Below are 22,745 nucleotides of genomic sequence, written 5' to 3' on the forward strand. Positions count from 1 at the left end.
ACAGAAAGAAGGGTCCCTGAGCAGGAGGTGGCGGCCTTGGGGTTCTAAATCTAAGCAAGTGGTGTGAGCAGTTCTGTCAGGAAAGGGGGAGGAGCGTTCCTATGAGCTATGAAGTCTGTCCCAGTGCTGCCATCCCTGGGGTGGGGATTCCTCAGCCACTCCCAGGTCGGTTTACACATGGGGAGGTTCCACACCCATCCTTGCTTGCCCAAGTCCCAAGACAACTCTGGGATGGAAACAGTACTCAAACTCCAGGGGACCCAGTCCTTCTGGGACTGTCTGGCCCAGAGGTCAGGAGCTCACCCTTCAAGGGCAAAGTCCCCGGAGCTCGAGTACCTGACAAGGTCCAGGAAATGCCAAGATCAGTGTTGGGATCAGACTCTGGTCAGATGCAAACCACAGTCTGGCTCCAGGGGAAAGACAAGGGTAATTCCACTGTGGCATTGACAATTTGGCCAACTGACCATCGGGCTGGCTGGCCACCATTCCTAGAGCCAGCTCTGCCATGCACAGTGCCAGCCACAGAGGGGAATGGGCTGGGACCATGGCCCTGCCCCGAGGGACATCACCCCCAGGAGGGGTCACCTCCTCAAACACCTAAGACAGGCTGCTGGAAGGGCTGCCTGGTAGGAGATGGCATTTCCAACTAAAATTTATTGAAAGTTTCACGATATTGGTGCCAGTCCTAGAGGGACAGACCGCAGGGGAGACAAGGGAACAGAAGGGAGAGGGAGCGGCAATGCAGGTCAGTGGCAGGACACATAGAGACAGCGCTAGCTCCTCACAGAGCCAGGGAGTGGGAGCAGGACAGGGCCGGCAGTCCTGCCCTGAGGTTAGGTAGGCATTCATGTCTTGCTACAGCCCCACAGGTGATCCCTACCCTTGTGTGGCTCATTACTTGGGATTTCAAAGAGCCAAAGCACCAGAGACAATGTTAAGGCAGCGCAGAATTTCGACTCTGGAGCCCATCACCCAACTGGATTCCATTCTGGTCTAACACTAACTACAGGAATGACCTTGGGACAAGTAAAGTCGGGGATCCAAGCTTCAGTGTGCACCTCTGTAAGCAGTCCTACTCGGTCTCCAGCACAGGGGATGACGGGGAACATCCAGGGTTTACCACCTGTCATCCAGTGAGTGCCCCATGACCATTCATCACGCAGAACTGCGTTCACATCCACGAGGGACATGCAACGACCGGCTCCCATTCAGAGACAAGCCTGAAGCACCAGGGCCTGCTTCACAGAAGGCGAAGGAATCAAGGTGCTGTGGGCAAGTCCACGGCTTCTCAAGATGCTAACAGGTACCGCTGCGCAGACACATGGCTCCAGCCTCCATCTGGAGGCAGCACACGCATTATTTTGCTGTTGTCTGCCCGGACTCCTTAGAAAGTAAAGTTCAGGAGCCAGCCCTTGGCGTCAGCGCCTAAAGCTGGCTGGCGCACAGCGGGTGCTCAGTGAACATTTGCTGGTGAGTGAACAAATGATCAAGTGAGTGACTGAACGAGCTATGTCTGCCCTGCATGCCTGAGGAAGATCGTGGCTGTGCAATGCCAGATATACGTATGTGTCATCAGGACGGGGATAGACTGCAAGGGCTGTAAAAGGTTCCCTCGGGATGGCCTCGCCTCAGGCCTCCTGAGAGATCAGAGGAGTGGCCAAAAGAAGAGTAGCCTGAGAAATACAAGGAAAACAGAAGCCATGGATCATGGTGCCCCACTGCCCGGCACCTCCCTGTATCAGCAGGACTGGAATTAATTACCTGCTGCTGTCAGGGGCTGGACAGGAGCCAGGCCAGGGTGGAGTGGACCAGAGTGCATGTGTCCATTTCCAGGAGCAGCTGCACTCAGCCCAGCTCACAGATGCCACGTGGGAAGGTGGCCCGTGTGGCTGGAGCTGCCAGTCCTTTGGGCCACGTCAGACCAAGATGCTGATTTATAAAGTTTAACATTAATTCAGAGGCCAGGAAGAAGTCAGCCTTGCCCTTTTTTTAACAACCCACTCTTGTGTGAACAAACTTACTCTAAGAGACCAGCATTAATGCCCTGAGGCTGATAAACCAGTGACCTACTTACCTCCTGCTAGGCTCTACCTCCTAAGGTTTCACCACCTTTCAGGCTCTCACGCTGGTTTATGAGCACCCAGCACATGGACACTTAGAGACAAAACACATCCAAGCCATAGAGCACCTCCCTAAGCCTCTGGGTGTCCATCTGTAAAGGGGGGATGGCAATGAGGTAACAACACACCTACCCCAAGTCATGGATGACCCTGTGCAGACTTAATGGTGCTTTACAAAGACCGTGTGTGTGTATGTGTGTGTGTGTGTGTGTACAACAATGGGCAATGGGGTGACTCCACAAGACCAGTATAGACAGACAGCAGGGCTGGTGAATGTCAGGGAGCCTTAGGAGGATCAGGCACCTAAGAGATCGTGAGGAGGGGGCCTGGCCTTTGCCTCTGCCCAAGAGGACAGCGGTAAGTGGACTACAGGAAAGCCCTCCTTGGGATCCTTCCTTCCAAGCTTCTGAAGAATGGATTAGGAAACAGTGGCCCATGGAAAGGAAGGTACCTGACTCAGGCACACATGGGTAGGTCCCAGACACAGGCAGAACTCAGGGTTCCTGACTCCTGCCCAGTAACCCTTATACAACAATAAGCCACTCTTTCTTCTCTCTCTCTCTCTCTCTGTTTCTCTCTCTCTCTCTCTCTCAAGCATTGGGATAAAACCCAGGGCCTCACACATGCTAGACAAGCTACCACTGAGCTACATCCCCGGCCCTTTTCATTTTTTGAGACAAGGTCTCACTAAGTTGCCCAAGTTGCCTTAAACTTGCCATGCTCCTGCCTCAGCCTCCTGAGTAGCTGGGATTCTTGGTGTGTACCACCACAGCCAGCTTTTATTCTTTTTAAAAACTGACGGACACAGAATAACTTGAACATACTTGTGGGGTACAGTGTGACATTTTGATTCATGCATACAACTGTGTAATGATCTGATCAGGACAATCAACATGTCCCGTGCCTCGGACACTTACCATTTCTCTGTATGGAGAACATTCAAAATCCTTTCTACCAGCTATTTTGAAATATACAATTAATTGCTGTCAACAAGTTACCCTACTGTTCTACCTCTAACCCAACTGCACCCATGAATTCTTCCTCCTATCCAACTGTACCCCTGTATCTGTTAATCATTCCCCCATCCCACTATGCCCAGCCACTATTCTATGAGAAGTACAGTCTACGTATAACTGAGAATAAGTGACATTTATCTTTCTGTGCCTGGCTTATTCCACTTCCTATAATCTAATCCATGGTGTTAAAATGACAGCACTTCGTGCTTTTATGGGTGAATAGTGCTCCATAGTATATAAGCACCACATTTTCCTTATCCATTCACCTGTTCATAGACAGGGACGCTCCTGGGCTACTAAAAATACAGCATTTAGGAGGAAGGCAGCACCAGTAGCTACTTCTGTCACATTTTCTTTGTAGTTGTGGCTTTTTCAAGGCCAAATAAATAATCTTTGCGGGTGACCAAGGACAGCCTCCAAGCCCAAGACGACAATCCCCAGAGCTCCTGGCTGGTGAGGTGCAGACAGCAAGCCCCTGCCGCCCACACCCCACTCGTGACCCCAGGAACTGCATTTCCTTTTTGCACAATGTCCTCTTTGAGACAAGAAGCCACACTCCGCAAGGCCCATAGTCACTCCTTCGGGGGAACTGCGGCGCCAGCCAACACCCTCTCGGGAAGTCTTCCAGAATGTTCCTGGCCAGCTGTGGCTGCTCTTCTCAGTCAGGCCAGGCCCCTCCCTGGCACTCACATCCTGTCTCCCTAGTCTCCCTGACCTCACCTACCACAGACTTCACACAGGGCCCTGGGCTGGGACTATAGGGGGACAGACAGTGAAGGAGGGCCCAAAGAAGGTGATGGTTGCACTTGCTGAAGCTCTCTGTGTGCCCGGCCCTGTGCATCCCTTCTCTTTTTAATGACAATTACTGGCTCACTGCTTCATATAACCCTGCTGTGAAGCTGCCCATCATACAGAGGAGAGACTGAAGCTCATGGAGGGAAGGGCTTTTCCGGTACCAGAGAGGGGAGTGGCCTGAAGCAGCAGTCTCCAGAAGGAAACCTTGGCATTTTTCAAAGCAAAGACTGGCTCCATTTTGGGGTGCTCACCTCTCCCCCAACCACACTCACACGTTTAGGAGGATACAGACCCTGGAGAAGCCTAGTTTTGGACTCCCTAGGCCAGAATTCCTGGATTAAACGCTTATGGGTCTGAGGAGCTAACATGAGAACAGCAGCTTGCCTATACAAAAAATGTGCTCTTGCCGGGCGTGGTGGCGCACGCCTGTAATCCCAGATCTTGGGAACACTGCAGCAGGAGGGTCACTGCAAGTGTGAGGCCAGCCTGGGCTACATAGTGAGTTGAAAGCCAGCCTGAAGTACATAGAGAAACCCTGTCTCAAAAACATAAAACCAAACAACAAAAACAAAAACAAGTGCTCTCTCACACTTTTCTGGAAACATAGACCTCTCAGTTATCTTTAGGTTCCTCAGTTTTGATAGAGGTGGTGTGAGAATTAGTTTGTTCCCTCTCGATTCTACTATAAGGAAAACAGTGCGAAACTCACACCAAGCACAAACAGGCCTCAGCCTCAGAGCCAGGAACTCCTTAGGGTGTGGTGAGGTCTGCAGCCACTGAACTGAGCAACAACCCAGCTGAGGGCAACCGCTGTCAACCCCAGGTGACCACCACCAGGCAAAACTCTCCAGATCGCTCAAGAAAAGTCACGAGACCAGGACTTTACATGAAATCTTCAGAGAAAACATGAGCCACAAATTTCTATAAACTTCAGGCACTCCAAATAAAATGTGTGCGTGGGTCCAGTTTTTAACCTGGCTGTAATATGCCGAGGTGGGACTGGGCTGTCTGACCTGGTACATACCATCCGCCAATAGCAGCAGGAAGCTGTGACTGGTGGTGGTGGTGATCTGCCCCTGGGCAGTATTTGGCAACATCTGGAGACATTCGGGGGGCAGGGGGTCACCTCAATGAGTGCAGAAGACAGTAGCACCACCCAGTCAGTAGAGATCAGGGATGCACTAAACGTCTTGCCATGTACACCCCAGCCCCACGACACAGAACTGCCCTGCCTCAGATGCCCACAGTGCCGAGACGGAGAAACCCTGGCACAAACCAGAGCCCAAAGGCTTAGAAGCTGCTCTGGGGGCCAATACAGACATCCATCACCCTGACTTCCAACAGCTGCCATTTTCTCTGTTGCCTGTAGGACTTCTTCTGTGGCAATTTCAACAGAAAAGGATTCTACAGCTATAAAGTCTGGGAAGGCCCTGGTATAGATGCTGAGAGCTGAGAAGTGAGCTCTGCGACAAGACCACTGGCTTCTTGGTCAGGAGAGGCAGGTCCCTAGCAGGTTCCCCAGGGACCGTGGACAAGTCATCCCGGTCCTCACCGCCTCATCCCCAAGACACCCATTGCTGACTGGTGACCCTGCTGACTTTGTCACACTGGCCTGGCCTGATGTGCCCGCCAGCAAGGCATCCCCAGGAAGGGGTCCTGATAAGACAGGAGGAGCTAAATTTGAGGACATCGCACCATGCTAGGAGGCAAAAGCAGGCTCTCCTCATGTCTCGCTCACCCTTCCACGGTCAGTCAAGCTGACGTCCAGCTGACGTCCTCAGGGAACACTCCCAGAGGGCAGCAGCCAGGGCCAGGACTGTGGCAGGCAAAGGGCTCAATCTAGAACTCAACTGAATTGCTTTACTTTCTTTGGATTCTATTTACGGCAAGTTAGTCATACTTTTCCATATAGGGCAGTAATATGAAGGCTTCTTTTAGAAATTTTTATTTTCTGCTAGTCTATATTTGCAATATGGAAGAGTGATGTTTGGGAAAACTGGTACATGCTCGGGTAACATATCTTGGTCATTTTAGACCTTTTTACCACCAACTCCCTTATCTCTCCTCCACTCCTACGAAGAGTTTTTTTGGGGGGCGGGTGGTGGAAGTAAAACATTTATTGTGTACATTTCAGATATACACAATGATAGCATTCATCACAGGGAATTTGTACCTGTCCGTGTTACATCTTGCTTTTTTTTTCCCATTCTCTTCCCTCCCTTCAACCCCTCCTTATTCACAAAAGCTTTGTTTCCATTTTTCCTTCTATTCTCTTTTTTTCTTGTTCCTTCTTTCCTTTTCCCCTCTTCCTTGTTTTCCTTCTCATTGGAACATTTTCTTCCTATTTCTCAATACATATTATACATTTTGGTCTTTATTTCCACTTTCGGTTCTCACATCAGAGAAGCAATGCAGTATTTATTTCACGTAAGAGTATGGTCTCCAGGTGCATCCATTTAGCTAGAAATATCTCAAGCTCATCCTTCTTTATGGCAGAGTAGTGCTCTATTTTTTTTTAAGTATCTTCTTTATGTATTCATCAGTTGATGGGCAGTTGGGCTGTTTCCAAGAGTTCGCTATTACAAACCGTGCCGCTATAATACCAATGTGCATATATTGCTGTGGTATGCTTCTAATTCTTCAAGGAAAACATCAAAAAGGGGAATAGCTGGGTCAAGTGGAACCTCTAGTTTTAGTTTTTTGAGCAATCTCCAACTGATTTCCCAGAGTGACTGCACCAGTCTATACTCCCACCAACAGTGGGAAAACGTTCCTTTTTCTCCATAGCCTGATAAGCATTTATTGATTTCTTGATAACAGATATTCTTTTTGGAGATGGAATCTCAGCATTGTTTTAATGGGCATTCCTTTGAATGACCAGTGATGTTGAACATTTTTTCATGCATTTGCCATTTCTTCTACTTCATCTGAGAAGTGTCTATTCATTTCAGATGCCCGTGTTGCAATTGGGTCTTTAAATGTAGGGAAATGGAAGAAAATGTTCAAACAAGAAGGGGAACCAGGAGGGGTAGACAGAAGAGAAAAAAAAGAGAATAGAAGGAAAAAATGGAAACAAAGCTTTTGTGAATAAGGAGGGGTTGAAGGGAGGGGGGAATGGGAAAAAAAGCCGATATATCATGTTCAGGTACAAATGCTCTATGATGAACGCTATCATTAGGTATGTCTACAATGTACCAATAAAACTTTTGCTTCAAAAAAATGGAGGATCTAATTTTTTTATCTTTATATATTCTAGATGTTAGTCCTTTGTCTGAGGAACAGCTGGTAAAATTTTATCTTTTTTTTTTATTATTATTGAACTCAGGCCCTTGTGCTTGCTAGGCAGGCAGTGGAACCACTGAGCCAAATCCCCGGCCCATGGTAAAAAAAAATTTTTACCACACTGTGGGTTGTCTCTTTACTCTACTGGTGTTGTTTTTTTTTTTGTTTCTTGAGACAGGGTCTTACTATGTAGTTGAAACTAACCTGAACTCACTATGTAACCCAGGCTGGTCTTGAACTCACAGCGATCCTCCTGCCTCAGCCTCCCAAGTGCTGGGATTACAGGCGTGTGCCACCATGCCTGGCTCTACTAGTGGTTTCTTTTGCTACGCAAAAACTTTTTAAATAAATAAGATCCCAGTTGTTGATTCATCGTGATATTTCCTGTGCAATAAGGGATGTATTCATAAAGTTTTTGAATATACCAATGTCTTCAAGAGTTCTACCTATTCTATCTTCCAGCAGATTTAATGTTTATTTTAATATTTAGATCTTTGATCCATTTTTATTTTAGTTCATGATAAAAGATAGTGGTCTAATTTTAATCTTCAGCATGTGGAAAGCCAGTTTTTCCAGCACCATTTATTAAAGAGGCTATCTTTCTTCCAATGAAAGTGTTTGACTCCTTTGTCAAAGAAAAGGTGGCTGAATCTGTTTGGAGTTGTTTCTGCATCTTCTAATCTGTTCCATTGTTCCTTCGGTCTTTTATTTTTGTACCAGGAATCAAACTCAGGAGCTTGGGCTTGCCAGACAGGCACTGTGCTGCTGAGCTACATCCCAGTACCATGCTGTTTTTATCACCATAGCTTTGTAGCATAGTTTCAAGTCAGGGATTGTGATGCCCCCACCTTGCCTTTGTTACCCAAAATTGCTTTTGCTATTCTAGGCCTCTTCTGGTTCAAAATGAATCTGAGAATTGTTTTCTCCAATTCTGTGAGCTGTGCTATTGGAATTTTGACTGGGATTGCTATAAATCTGTATAAGATTTTTGGAAGTATGGCCATTTTCACTAAACTGGTTCTTTCTACCCATGAATAAGGGTCATCTTTCCATTTTCTGATATCCTCTTCAATCTCCTTTTTTGGAACACTGTACTTTTCCATGTAAAGTTCTTTTAATTCTTCATTAGATCGCTTCCTAGATATTTCACTTTTTGGATGCTACTGTGAAAGGTGCTGTTTCCCTAATTTCTCTCTCAGCGAGTTTGTTATTTGTGTACAGGAATGCTACTTATTTTTGAGTGCTGACTTTGTATCCAGCTATGCCACTGAATTTGGTTATTAAGTCTAGAAGTCTTTTGGTGGAGTCCTTGGGGTCTTCTAGGTAGAGTATTATATCATCTGCAAACCATGACAATTTAACTTCTCCCTTTCCTATCTTTATTCCTTGTATTTCTTTCCCTTGTCTAACTGCTATGGCTATTTCCAGAATTACACCGAATAAGCATGGTAACAGTGGACATCCTTGCTTTGTTCTTGATTTTAGAGTGAAAGTTTTTGTTCATTTATATAATGATGGCTGTTCATTATAATTATTGTTGACCCGACACAGGAGTGCTGCAAAGGAAAGACTAAAAAAGATAAAAGGAACTCGGTAAACACAGGGTTTGTCAGAGATGTAACGGCATTAGGTCTTCTCTAAATTTTTTGTACAATTCAGCAGTGAATCCACCAGGGCTTGGGCTTTTCTTTGTTAGTAGGTTTTTAATTACATCTTCAATTTCATTGGCTGATACTATTTAGAATTTTTTTATCTTCCTAATTCAGCTTTGGCATTCCATATGTACCTAGGAATAGGTCCATTTCTTCTGTGTTTTCCATCCTATTAGAATACATGTTCTCAAAGTATTGATGATCTTTTGGATTTCTGCAGGATCTGTTGTGATTTAACCCCTTTTGTTCCCAATTCCATGGATTTGAGTTTTTTCTTTCCTTTTGATGATAAGGTTTTATCAACTCTATTTAATCTCTCAAAGAACCAACTCTTCAATTTATTGAGTCTTTATATTATTTTCTTAGTCTACACTGTATTAATTTCTGTTCTGATCTTTACAATTTTCTCTCTTGTTTAAGCTTTGGGCTTGACTTGCTCTTCTTTTTCAAGAAGCTTGAGGCTCAACATTAGGTTATTTGAGCCCACTCGGTTTTCCTGATATGGTAATTTACCACTATAAATTTCCCTTGTAGGACTGCTTCCACTGTGTATCATAAGTTCTGATATATTGTACTGATATTATTGTTTAATTGTAGAAACTGTCTAATTTCTTCTTCAATTCCATCTGAGACGCACTGGTTGTTCAGGAAGGTGTTAATTTCCATGTGTTTATGAAGTTCCTGTGGCTTCTTTTGCTATTGATTTCCAATTTCACTACATTGTGGTCTGATAATATGCATGGGCTAATTTCAATTCCTTTACATTTACTTAAGCATGTTCTACGAGTTAGTATGTGTCTGTTTTGGAGAACATCCACAAGAAGCTGAGAAGAATGTGTATTCTGATGTTGTGGAGTGGTACACTGCAGACATCTACTAAGTCCATTTGTTGAAAAGTTCGATTGAGCTCTGAGATTTCCTTGTTGACTTTTCACCTAGTTGATTTATTTTGTGACAGTGGAGTACTGAAGTCACCCATTACAATTTGTATTTGTGCTTATTTGATTTTTCATGTCCACTAATATTTATTTTATATAGTTAGATGTGCTAGTATTTGGTTTACACATATTTATGATTGTTATCTCTTTCTCTTGGATTGTCCACTTCACAAGGATGTAGTGACCTTTGTCTCTTCAGATCAGTCTTGAATTCCACTTTGTCTGCACATGGACTAGCTAACCCCTGCTTCTTTCTGGTTTCCTGTCACATAGAGTATTGTTTTCCATCCTCTGACTTTCAGTCTATGAATTTATTTTAGAATTAAATGTTTTTCTTGTATGTAGCATATTGTTGGACATTGCTTCCGGATCCATTCTGCCATTCTGTCTGTCTGGTGACTTGAGATTATTTACATTGATAGTTATAATGCGGATGTATTGACTTATCCTTGCCATGTTATTTTCCTGTTGTTGGTTCCCTTTTATTCCCCTCTGTTTAACTGCTTCCCTTGCCTGATGGATTTATTCTGTTGGGGTTCATGGAGTTGAGATCCTCATTATCTCTTTCTTGAATGCCCTTCAGAACATTATGGAGTGCTGGTTTGGTGGTCAAGAACTTCTTCGGGTGTTTTTTGGTCATGGAAATATCTATTTCTTCATCAATTTTGAAAGACAGTTTTGCTAGGTACATCAATCTGGGTTCGAGGTTGTTTTCTTTAGAGCTTGAAATATTTCACAAAGTGGTTTCTTTTTAAATAAATTATTTAATTACTAAAAAGTGAGTCACCTTTAAAAAATCATGAAGGACACAGAAGGAATGAGCTTGAGAGAAGCAGCCTTACCAAGAAAGAGGCTCTCATAAAGCTCATCACTTTTTGGTTTTTGTTTCTGTGGTACTGGGAGTGGAACCCAGGGCCTGGCACATGCTAGGCAAGGGCTCCACCTCCGAGACTCATCCCAGCCTGCCAAGCACATAGCATCACCGGGCAAGAAGTGCAAGTTCATATCAAGGAGACCCCAAGCAGACTCCAAGGTAGAGAAGGCCTTCTGAGCCATTACTCTGGAGGTTAGCAGGGAGACTCTGCAGCAGATAAACTTGTGGCAAACTTTCAGCCAGAGGAAACACAGGGTCAGAGAACTTATGGCCTAGACCTGGACTGGTCCCTCCAGGGCAGATCAAGGGCAGCCAGGCCTCCTGGGTTCCCTAGGCCTTCCCACCCACCCTAAGGCACCCCCCACCTTTTTGGTATGGGGAATCAAACTCGGGACCTCTTGCTTATCAGGCAGGCTCTGTGTCACTGAGCTACATCCTCGCTCAAGATCCCCTTTCTTACTATTTGTGGTTGAAGTCATTAAGTCAAAAGCAGAAGTGCAAAGGCTTCAGGAAACTGAAGGGTCAGAGGGAGGAGCGGTAATGAAAAGAAAGATCTAGGGGAAGAGGGGAGAGAAGGCAATGGCATTTACTAGGCAACCACTCTGCCCTTATCTAATCTACGTATCTTAATTCTTACAACCATGCCAAGGACTAGGTTTTTGTCATCATCCCCATTTTAGAGATACAGAAATAGACTCAGAGATTAGCTTAAAACCTCCACTTGGCATCAAGAACCAGAAATGAAACAAGTTCTTCCACCTAGTACAGGGAAGAGGAGATTAAACAAACCAATAGAGGAGGGAGAGAGCAGCTTGACCAGTGTGAAATCCCCTGGGGGTTTCCTGACACCTACGGTGAGGTGACAACCCCCACCTCCCTAACCATCCCCACCAGCCACCCTACCAGGCCGCCTGGCTCTCACTATCTCTGAACTCCAGATGCACAGGGGCCCTTCATGTGCTGTTTCCGCCATCTTCCCTCGGCCAGCTGCCTCTCAACGCCTGCCCGAAGAGACATCTCCTGAGTGCACACAGAAGGTGGCTTGCCCTGTCCCTGGGCCCTGCCTCCTGATTTCACAGCTTGCATTCTGAGTCTCCGAGCTCATCTGCCACCTCCAGCCAGACTGGGAGCTCCCTGAGGTCCAGGACCTGATCTCTACCTGCTGAGATCCAGCCCCCAGAAGAGCCTGGCGAATCAAGTGCTTAGGGCATGGGCAATCTGGTCTCATTCATCTCCCTCTCTCCTGCTCTCCCTCTGCCACTGCAGCCCTAAAAGTTCCCACCTGGTCCTCTACCAGCTTCAGGGTCTTTGCGCTTCCCACCCTCCACCTGACACGTCTGCCTCTTTTGAGCTCAGCTAAAGTATCATCTCATGAGAACCTTTCTCTGCAATCCTGCCCCTGCCCAGGTTTCCCCACTGGTTTTTTTCTAACCATTTACTACTTGCCACCTACTTCGTTTTATCCCACAACACTGGGCATTGTACCCAGGAGTGTTCTACCACTGAGCTACATCCGCTGCCCTCTTTATTTTGTAACAATCTCCAAAATCACTTAGCCCAACCTACAATTTGTAATCCTCCTGGGATTACAGCCATGTGGCACCATCCCCAGCTCACTTAGTTCTTTCTTTGCTTTCGGGATATTTGTCCCCACCACCAGACTTTGAGCCCAGGGAGGGGAGAGACCTTCTCAAGCGCATCAGTACAATCACAATGGTGACTTGAAATCGACCACCGCGGAAGTATTTACACTACGGAAATGGGCATGCGCTGCACACCAGGGCTTTTCGGCCCCCGGAGCCAGATGTTGCACATTTACCAGCACGACTGAAATCTGGTGCAAGGAGCAGTGACCTGGCAGAGCGAACTCAGAAGGCCAGGCTGGGGTTTCCTGCCTTTGGCCATCTGGGGCCCTGGGTGTGGTGAGAGCCGCACTGCCTGCACCGCTCAGTGGACAGCCACTGACCACATGTGGCCGCGGAGCTCCAACATGTGGCTCACGGGGAAGGAAATCCATTATTTTATTCACATCTAATCATGGTGTTAAAACTGACTCTCGATTTTGGTTACTGGGAGATGTTTAAGAATGCTGGATCCACTTGGGGATGCGAATTGGCTCTTTTCAACTATAAACTTTATGATATCTAGATACAAATCCAGGATTTCTGATGAAACCTAGCAATTTTTAAGTTGAGATGTGCTGAAAGTGTAAAACATACTGGATTTTAAGACTTATGGTCAAAAAAAAGAGTAAAATACCTTACTAATAATTTTTGTTTTGTTTTGTTTTGAGACAGGGTTTCCTTAAGTAGTTCAGGCTGGCCTTGAACTTGCAGGGATCCTCCTGCCTCAGCCTCCCAGTGCTGGGTCTACAGGTGTGCACCACCATGCCCCGCTCTCTTACTAAAAACATTAATACTGATTGCATGTAAAAAATGATTATGTTACTGACAGACCAGGCTAAATAATTATTTTAATTAGATTCATCCATTTCTTTTTGCTCTTTGGAAGGTGGCTACTGGAAGCGTCTATGTGTGGCTCACAGCGTGTGTGCAATGGACAGTGATGGCCTGGAGCATTTGGGGTTGCTCCGTACCCTCCACTGGTGCCATCTGATACTTAAAAGCCAAAGCGGCGGTACACCAGGAGGATTCTTCTAAGATTACGAATTCTAGCAGAAAACAAGCTCACCTCGTCAGATTGTGCAGCGGGGGAGTCTGGTGAGGGACCGCCACTCTGTGTGCGCGCAGGGGTGGGGTCTGTCTTAGTGGCCGCAGCTGCACAAGGGGCCTGAGACGCCTGGCCACCCAGCAGTTCTCACCCCAAAGTCCCGAGAGCGGACCCTAGGTATGGGGCTGGCTTTGTCCACGACTCGCACACGGACCAGCTGACACTCGGGAGCACACCAAAGACCCGGGCCTGGCCACAAGACAGGCTTGAGAACCCTCACACAAGAGTAAACACCAAAGAGCAGGTGTACCCTTAACTCTTAGAACCACGCCACTTTCCCCTACTCTTGCACACACTGGTCCCTCTTATTAGACTGCCCGTCCATCTCTTATCCCTCTAAAGGACTCTTATGTAGTCTGCAAGACCCAGTAGAAATGCCCATTCCTCTGAAGCCCTTCCTGACCAGATGATGTTTCACTTCACATCCCTGGGCTTCTGGCACAGCCTCTTCTTACCACTTCCGGATCAGACTCAGTACCTTAACTCTTGGCCCTCAAATACAAGTTCTTTTCAGAACACAGAACACGCGGGTCTCTCCTTTAAAAAAAAAAAAGCAACTGCAAGTACATCTCCATGGCCTAAAGTAGTGGTTCTCAAACTTGGGCAAATATCAAAGTCACCTGGGAGGCTCCATAAAATGCAGACTGCTGGGTCCTACCCCAGCATTCCTGGTCCAGGTAAAGCCTGGTCGCTCACGTGCAGGACTAACAAGGATCCAGGCGATACTCATGATGCTCCAACCACCACTGCTGTGCAAGTTCAAGTACAAGCTTTTGCCCTTGGCATTCAGGCCTGAAACAATGTGGCCTCCAATTATTTTACCAGCTTGATCTTTCACAGGCAATCTGACCAGCAAGCACCCAAGCATGCTACACCTTTCCGCCTCCACACTGCTGCCTGTGCCGTCCCTTCCACTTGCCGTCCCCTCCTCAGCCACCAGCTCCCTGCTTCACCTTCCCTGACCTTGATCTGGAACCTGAATCCCACAAAATGAGGGCACAGCAGGGCCAGGGATTTAGCTCCATGGTTCCACCACCTGCCTTGCAAAAGCAAGGTCCTCAGTTCAATCCCACGTACCAAAAAAAAAAAAAAAAAGACACAGCAGCTCTCAAAAGCCTAAATACAGAGTAACAAATGCAGGGGGTGGGGCTCAAAATGAGGAGGGTAAGGAAGGGTTTGGGCCACAGCAATAGCCTTGGATAAGAAAGTACCAGCCAAAAGTGGCAATTTCGGAACAGAAAATTCTGGTGTATCTATTTAAACACCACATGACAATCACAATCCAGTTAACAATTGTGGTTTTTTTTTCTCCATCTGGTTTTCCAGCTTGGCCACTTTCTAGCTGTGTGGCCCGAGGCGACTTACTTAGCTTCTTTGTTTCTCATTTTCTTCCACAAGGCAGGGACAGTTCTCTAATTTACAGACTGTTTTTTCAAATGTTTTTTCTTCTTTAAAGAGATTATAGAAATATTACCTATATTATCATCAGAGAAAAATATGAGAATATACAGAAAAGCAAAAGATAAAAACTATCCAAGTCTTTACACTGGAGATAACCATTCTAGACCATGTCTCAAAAAATAAAAAAGGCCAGGAATGGTGGCATACTCCTGTAATTCCAGCACTAGGGAGACCAAGGCAGAAGGATCACTGTGAATCGGAGGACAACCTGGGCTACACTGTGAGTTCGAGGCCAGCATGAACTGTATAACAAGACTCTGTCTTAAAAAAAAATAAAAGTAAAAATAAATTAAAGATTAAAAAATTAAAGGGTTGGGGATGGAGGTCAGTGGCACTGCACCTGCCTGGCAAGCACAAGGTCCTGAGTTTGAGCCCCAGTACCCCCAAAAAAATTTTTTTAAAGGCTGGAGGTGGAGCTCAGTGCAAAGATCCTGCTTCAATCCCCAGTAGAAACCTGCCCAAAAGGTAAAAATGTTTAATAAAGAGGATCCCAGGGCCAGAGATTTAGCTCAATGGTTCCACTACCTGCCTTGCAAGCACAAGGTTCCAAGTTCGATCCCTAGTACAAAAAAAAAAAAAAAAAAAAAAAAATCAGAGAGGTTCATCATAGTTGTTTACAACAACAAAAATAAAATCAGAAGCAGCCAAAATGCTCAACAATAGAGAATATACAGGAAGATGATGGATTTCTTTGGAAGAATAAAAAAATGAAGATGCAAGTGTTTCTCTAAGGACATAAAAGTTCCAATGGGCTGAGGGTTTGCTCAGTGGTAGAACTCTCACCCAGTGTAAGCCAGGTCCTGGGTTTCATCCCCAGCACATCAAAGCAAAAAAAAATTATAAATTTATCTCAATGATAAAGTGTAAGATAAAGTAACCAGAATGATCATTTTTACTTCTTTAAAATTTCTGTGGGTAAAAATAGTCTAGAAAAATATGTTCTGTTATCAGCGGTTATCTCCAGTGTAAATACTTAGATGGTTTTAACTTTTTTCTTGCTTTTCTGTGTATCCTCGTTTTTCTCTAATGATTAGACATATATACTATCTGTGCAGATTCTTTAAAGAAGAAAGCATTTTTAAAAGCAGCACTGTAAATTAGGGCAGAGAAAACACATAGTCTTAGCTTGCCGGCCTCAGCTGTGTGACTGACTGAGCAAGGGGCCTCCTTTCTGAGCCTCTGTCTCCTCCTCCAGAAAAGGGTGTGCGATTACACACCCGGTGGCTCTCCCTACACTGCTCTACTCCCGAGGTCCCCACAAAGGGATTCGGGCACTGCAGCTGACAGTCATGGGATTGGTTTTACTCCCAGGCTGCCACCTAAGTAGGTCCCCAAGAAGATGCTCCAGGAGGTAGCCTCATTCTGGGGCCAGTAGTTTTAGGGGACAGAGCTCCCAGGAAATCTGCTGCGCTATAAAGTTCCTGTGTTGGAAGCCGGGTCCTCAGCAGGTCATGGTGGAGGAAAGGGACTTTCAGGACTGGTGAGGACTGGTACAAGGTCATGGGTCCTCGGGTCGCTCCCTAGACGGCATTAACAAAGCTCCCTGGCACCCTGGTCTGCCGGCTTCTGTCTTGCAGTGTGATCCCTCCCTCTGCACGAGCGCACACCAGGAAGTCATCTCCTGCGAGGTCCTTGTCAGAGCTGAGCTAGTGCTGGCGCCATGGCCTGGAACCTCTAGAACCACGAGCTCTTTTCTCTATGAAGTACCCAGCCTCTGGAGTTTCATTATAATAAAGCAGTAACAAGCTAACAGCGCCAAGTCTCCAGCCTGGGCCCCCGGCTTCTCCTTGCTGACTTCAGTTGTGAAATGAGAGGGACACACGATGGGAAGCTTTCCGTTGGTTTCTTAAGCACCAGGATCTGTAGCTCAGGCTGGCCTTGAACTCTCTGGCAATCCTCCTGCTTCTGCCTCCCGAGCGCTGGCATGACAGGCGCGCGCCATCACACCGGCTTCAAATGAAACTGATTTCCCCACATAGCAACAATAGTTCTGTCCCTAAACACGAGGCATTCTGTTGCAAAAAATTCAGGACCATTTCCCATTACTTTAAATGGGAAAAAATGATAAAATGTCACCTTTAAGCTCTCTACCAATTTCCTAAAATGTAACTAAAACACAGTAAAACTCTATACACAACATACTATCATGAGAGGATATATAATGCTTAAAACATCCCTTCCTGGCCTGAGGGTACAGCTCAGGGGTAGGGCAGGTGTCAGCCCAAGACCAGCCCCTCCATAAAATCCCTTCCCATTCACTACACAGTTATGAATCCCACTGATCACTGCTGCTATGTGCGATAACACAGCCCCAGACTCCCTCAGGTCCAACAGCTGAGATACCACTATCGGCCTCTCAGCCGCCTTCTCAAAACATCTACACACGATCCTGATGTTCTCCCAACTGCATCTAGAATTTACTTGAGACTTTCCCTGCACATTATTTTGCTTCAGTGTGGTACTTATTTGGCGAGACATAAATAAAGTGTTTGGAATGGGGATCTAGATCAACGGTAAAGCACTTGCCTAGCACATACAAAGCTCTGGGTCCTGCCCTCAGCGCCACACACATGCACACACAAAGACCTTTCACATATAAAACTGGCTTACAGAGATCAGAGAACAGGGGGCTGTGGAAGGGCTCCCTTCTTTGGCACTGCAGCAGCTGCAGAACAGATGTTAATTCCACAAATAACAGAATAGCCAGCGCCTACCCAGCTCTTAGGTGGGCCCAGCACTGTTCTCGGCACTTGTCAGGAATAGACTCATTAATCCCGCAACCACTCCATTAGCTGGGTACTACAGAGTAGGTAACCCTTTTCCACAATGCTTGGGACCAGGAGTATTTCAGATTTTGGACTATTTCAGATCTGGACCATTTCAGATTTCAGACTGTTTACATATATTTTACTAATTGAATATCCTTAATCTGAAGAACAGAAATCCAAAATGCTCTCCAACCTGATACTTTTTGAGTACTGTTCATATTTTAGAGTGATTTCTATTTCAGATTTATGGATCAAGGTGGCTCATTCTGTATTTTTCATCCCATTATACAGTTGGAGAGACCAAGGCACTGACAACCTTAAAAGAGTGTCTAGGTTGACCCCGATTATAAGCAGCAGCCCTGAAATCTAAGGACAGACACCAGCGCTCCGGAATTCCCTCCTACTCCGAACCACTGTTCCTCTTCCCAATAGGCGAGACTCCACGGGAAGGGCAGGGCAGGGGCCCCAGAGCCCCCCACCGCAACTGCTCTTCACCCCAGCCCTCGCCCTCATAGAGATGCCAAGGAAGAGCTGAAGACCACGCCAGCTCCAGAGCACCATGCCACGGGGGCTGAGGGACAGCAGGGCAGTGCCCTTACCCACAGCTTCCCATCATGGTAGTAGGCTCCCAGGAGCTTCACGATATAGGGGTGGTCACAAGTGGCCAGGATCTCAATCTCCACGATGTAGTCTTCAAGCTCCTCCTCACTCTTGGTCTCGATGACTTTGGCAGCAGCCAAGGCACCCGTCTCCTTATTCTTGGCCTGCAAAGGGAGACACAAAGGTCAGGAGGGCAGCTGGGCAGGAAGCTGACCCCTGGAAGGCAGGCCGGGGAGCCCTGCATGAGTGTGAAAACAGAGGCCAGATGTCCAGCGCAACTGAGACGATGGCCAGGACAGACACTGTTCCTGACCAGGGCCAGGGCCACACATCATGTCCACACAGGAGAATACGTATCAGAAACAACGTTCTGTGTTTAGTAATAATAACACAAGTACAACAGATCCATTCTGTGAAATAAATAAAATACGAGAATAGGTTAGTACTACAGATGCCAGCATGGAAAGATCGGTTGGTGATTTGTTCAGTGAAACGATCCCAGTCACTACACAGTAAAAGTGGCACAAAACAGAAAACTGCCAAGTGTGGTGGCACATGCTCGTAATCCCAGCTACTTGAGAGGCTGAGTCAGGAAGATTGCAAGTTTGAGGCCAGCTTGGGCAATTTAGCAGGGTCTTGTCTCAAAAAATTAAAAGAAAAAGAGCAAGGGTTGGGGATTTAGCCCAGTTCAGTTCTGCCGCCTGCCTTGCAAGAGCAAGGACCTGTGTTCGATCCCCGGTACCTAAATAAATAAGAGCAAGGGATATAGCTCGTGATAGAGTACTTGCATAGTATACACAAGACCCCGAGTTCTATCCCCAGCACCACACATACACACACCCACACACACAATCCAAAAAGAAAACTAAAGAAAAAAACTGTATTTTCATACACATTCACATGTGTCTGTAAATACATGGAAAACTATGCAAAGACAGTGCCTGACAGATGGTTGGGGAGGGACCCGAAGATGGAGAAGGGTTGCTGGGCACTTTTATCCTCTCCACACTGCTGGAAAAGTGTGAAGAGAAATGCGATCGTTTATTTGCATCGTTTCACACATCAAAACGAAGAGCTGGGGGTACGGCTGAGCGGCAATGACGGCAAGTGCTTCCCTAGCATGCACAAGGCCTTGGTTTGAGTCTCAGCACTGTAAAGAAATTTTAAAAAGTAGAATGAAAAAGACTGTTATGTAAATGCCCATTTTCAGTGGAATTTCCCCCAGATGCATGTCACCTGGGCAACACAGCTTCTTTATTTTTTTAGACAGGATCTCACTAAGTTGCTCAGGGTCCCTTCATTAAAAGGAGCAAAATTTGGACACATGCCATGCCATGGGTAAATCTTTAAAACATTGTGCTAAGTGAAATAAGCCAGGCCCAGGGATTTAGCTCAGTGGTACCGCACCTGCCTCACAGGCGCAAGGTCCTGAGTTGGATCCCCAGTACCAAAAAAAAAAAAAAAAAGAAAGAAAAAAAAGAAAGAAAGATAAAGAAAAGCCAGACAGAAAAGACCAAACACCATAAGATCCCACTTATTATGAGATAAATTCATAGGTGGGGAAGGGGAAAGTGAGGAGTTTCTGTTTGGTGGGTACAGAGTGTTTGCTCGGGATGATGAAAAATTTGGACTATAGATGGGTGATGGCTACCCAACATGTGGATGAACTTAATGCCATAGAACTGTACACCCATGAAAGGCGAACTCACTGAGCATGATATATATATATATATATCACCAATATTCAAAAGAGTGTAAGAGAGAAATAACGATCCAAGCAGTGCAAGCAGCCCACCTCATTCCACAACATGAGCTGGGATCCCGGAAATGGGAAGCAATGCCACAGCTCCCCCAGGTGTCCTAAGGGCCAGGAGGATGCTGTGTGAGCATCCTCCCCTGCCACGAGAGTCTAGGGTCAGAAGAAAAGGGTACATTTTGTGACAATAGGGCCCCTAGAAGCGAGCTGCTCATCTGGAGACTGAGGAGCCAGGGAAAACGGGCCTTGTGGGGCTCTGTGAACGCCTCAGAGCTGGTCCCTAGCCCAGTGTCTTCCTGAGGATGCTACTGATTGATCCACTCTTGTTCTACATAATGATTATGGACACTGATGCCACCGAGAATGATGGCAGCAGAGTCAATCCTGTGCGCCTTGCCTCAGGAGACAGAGACACATTCTCCACCATGTGATCAGAACCCAGCACCCAGCAGCCCAATTTCCCCACTCCAAGATAAATCAGAGAGCAGACGTGACCAGAATGAGGACAGTGGCACCAAGATTTGGGTCTGGGTCACCTAACTTCAAAGACTTTCTGCTCCTGCACCATGTTCACACTCGACAGGGACCCCATTGGACAGGGACAGAGCCTCCCTCTCCCAGGCCTTGGGCGGGTCCTGGCCTAGTTGGAGAAATCCCTTCCCCTAAGAGGGACGAGATCGTGTGCTTAGAATGGGAGGTGGGACCTTGGAGAGGCTCCCAATCCCACCCCGGAGCCTTCCAGAAGGAAATGACGCATGGGAGTGATGCAAACAGGCCATTTTTATGTTCATTTGCTTTTTATATATTTAATCTCAGTCTAGGTACATTTTTTTTTGTTCATTGAACTGCAAAGTCCCTGGAGTCCCATAGAGTAATGACCACAGCTGCGCATTTATCAGGGCCCCTCCACACAGCAGTGGTCTACACTTCCCACACTGTGTGTCAACTCACTCGTCGCCTCCACCACCCTCTGATGCCAGCGCTATTCTCACGCCATGTACAGAGGAGAAGACTGAGGCAGAGTCCCTGATAAAGTAGCAATGTGGATCTGGACTGCTGCTAGGTCTGGCCCCAAATCCACACTCTTCCTCTGTCAAGTCCCTCCCAGGCCAGAGGCTCTGAAACCTCCAGCCACCCCAGGCAGGAGTCCAGGCCAGGGCAGAGAATGGCACAAGAGGCCAGGTCTTGTCCTGGAATTTGCCTGCTCGTCAGCCCAACCTGTGGGGTCTTCGCTCCTAAACTGAACTTGAAAGTTTGTTCAGAACACCTTAGAAACCTATCAATTAAGCAACTGGACACCCCTCCGCCAGCACACACACAACTGCCTCTACACCTGCCTTGAGCTTTCTTGTACAGCTGATTTTTTAAAAATGGCTCTACCAGGGAACTGGCAAAGAATCCTTTCACTTCTGTACAACACTCCTCCCACTCCGCCTCCTCCCCATCCTCACCCTCCTCTCTGAGCCAAGAAGGGAAGTCGGGCAGCTCTGCTCCTTCGCAGAGAAAAAGGCTGGGGGCTAAGAGGGCTGGCCAGGGCTGCAGCAAGGTGGCCACAGAAACCACCTCGACCATGGTGACCAGGCTGAGGCTGGCCCCTTGGTCACTCACCTTTCACTCCTGAGAGCTGGTGAGGAAGGCTGCCTGCCACTTTCCCCAGGGGCTTCCTGCAAAGGGATGATTTCCCCCAACGGTGGAGGAAGTGAGGGCTATTTTCCAGGAGAGCACAAAACTGAAAGGCAGCATTGACCACAGGGCTGCCCGGGCCTTCAGCAGGTGCCAGTGTCAACACGAGGAAAGAAGCCTGCCCCTCACCCTGCTCGATTTTACAGACACTAGAGACTACGGCGGGCAGGGGCTGGAGGGAGAAACCATGACGTGGCCAAAGTGAAATTCTTCCTAATCTGGTTGAGGCAACAGTCCATCACTGTGAGGCCACAGGGACGTAATAATGTGGACAATTAAAACACTTGACACTGCCAGAGCGCTCACAGCCAGCCAGTCCTTGAAGACAAATGCTATGGTCCTCATTCAACAGGTGAGGAAACTGCGATTCAGAGAGTCATACGATTTGTCTCAGGCCACACAGCTAACAGGGAGATAAAGACAGGAACCACACACGAGCCTGCTTGGATCCAAGATCCTGAGCTCCAAATCACACCCGAAAGCCCTTTCTTGGTCCGTGCCCAGGGCTCCCTACTCCATCTCCCTTTGCTAAAGGTAAAAGCCAACCACATCCAACAGCAACAGCTCACACAGGGACTGCATTGCAGATGCTGACTGCCAGGATTTTAATCCACCCGCAAGTCACTGAGGCTGACATTGCTTGTAGTGCACATTTCCCAGACAGGTAGACCCAGGCTTGAAGTACTGGGAAACACCCAAGGCTGTGAGTTATGGAGGTGCCTGACTCTCAGTCTAGAGTTCTCTTTACTACACTGTGCTGACAGGAAGCAGCTTATTTCCTATTCCTTCTTTCACTCATTCACTCATTGATTCAATCATTATTTACTGGTTAACGTGAGGCATTACTTACTGAAAGTAGCGTGAGGCACTTCTAACAAACAAGTCCTAGGACTGAGATGGCGAACCTTCCTGAGCGTTCAATAATAACAAACAGCCTGCTACGGCACTCATGCCATAGGTTTGTCACCACTGTCCAACGAGAATGTGCTGTGGAAATTATGGTGCCCCACCCCCTCATAACATAATCCACCCTTCCTTCCTTGGTTTTTCCTTAGCACAGCCAGACTGGT

The 22,745-nt window shown here is 46.9% G+C and overlaps 1 protein-coding gene across 4 annotated transcripts in view; it reads right to left on the reverse strand.

Annotated features, from left to right (window-relative positions):
- Stk10 (serine/threonine kinase 10) overlaps positions 1–22,745 on the reverse strand; it is a 122,924-nt gene that overhangs the window by 80,154 nt on the left and 20,025 nt on the right. For 3 of the 4 annotated variants that reach the window (XM_010622168.2, XM_033761630.1, XM_033761628.1), the window contains exon 2: positions 18,236–18,400. In XM_010622168.2, coding sequence (XP_010620470.1) covers positions 18,236–18,400 — 165 coding nt within the window. Of the gene's footprint in view, positions 1–2,074; positions 2,189–18,235; positions 18,401–22,745 lie in introns of those variants that run through there. The other variant, XM_010622169.3, reaches the window with a different exon arrangement.

This window comes from Fukomys damarensis, unplaced genomic scaffold, assembly GCF_012274545.1.
Source record: "Fukomys damarensis isolate Sample0158 unplaced genomic scaffold, DMR_v1.0_HiC HiC_scaffold_9, whole genome shotgun sequence".
NCBI classification, from domain to species: Eukaryota; Metazoa; Chordata; class Mammalia; order Rodentia; family Bathyergidae; genus Fukomys; species Fukomys damarensis.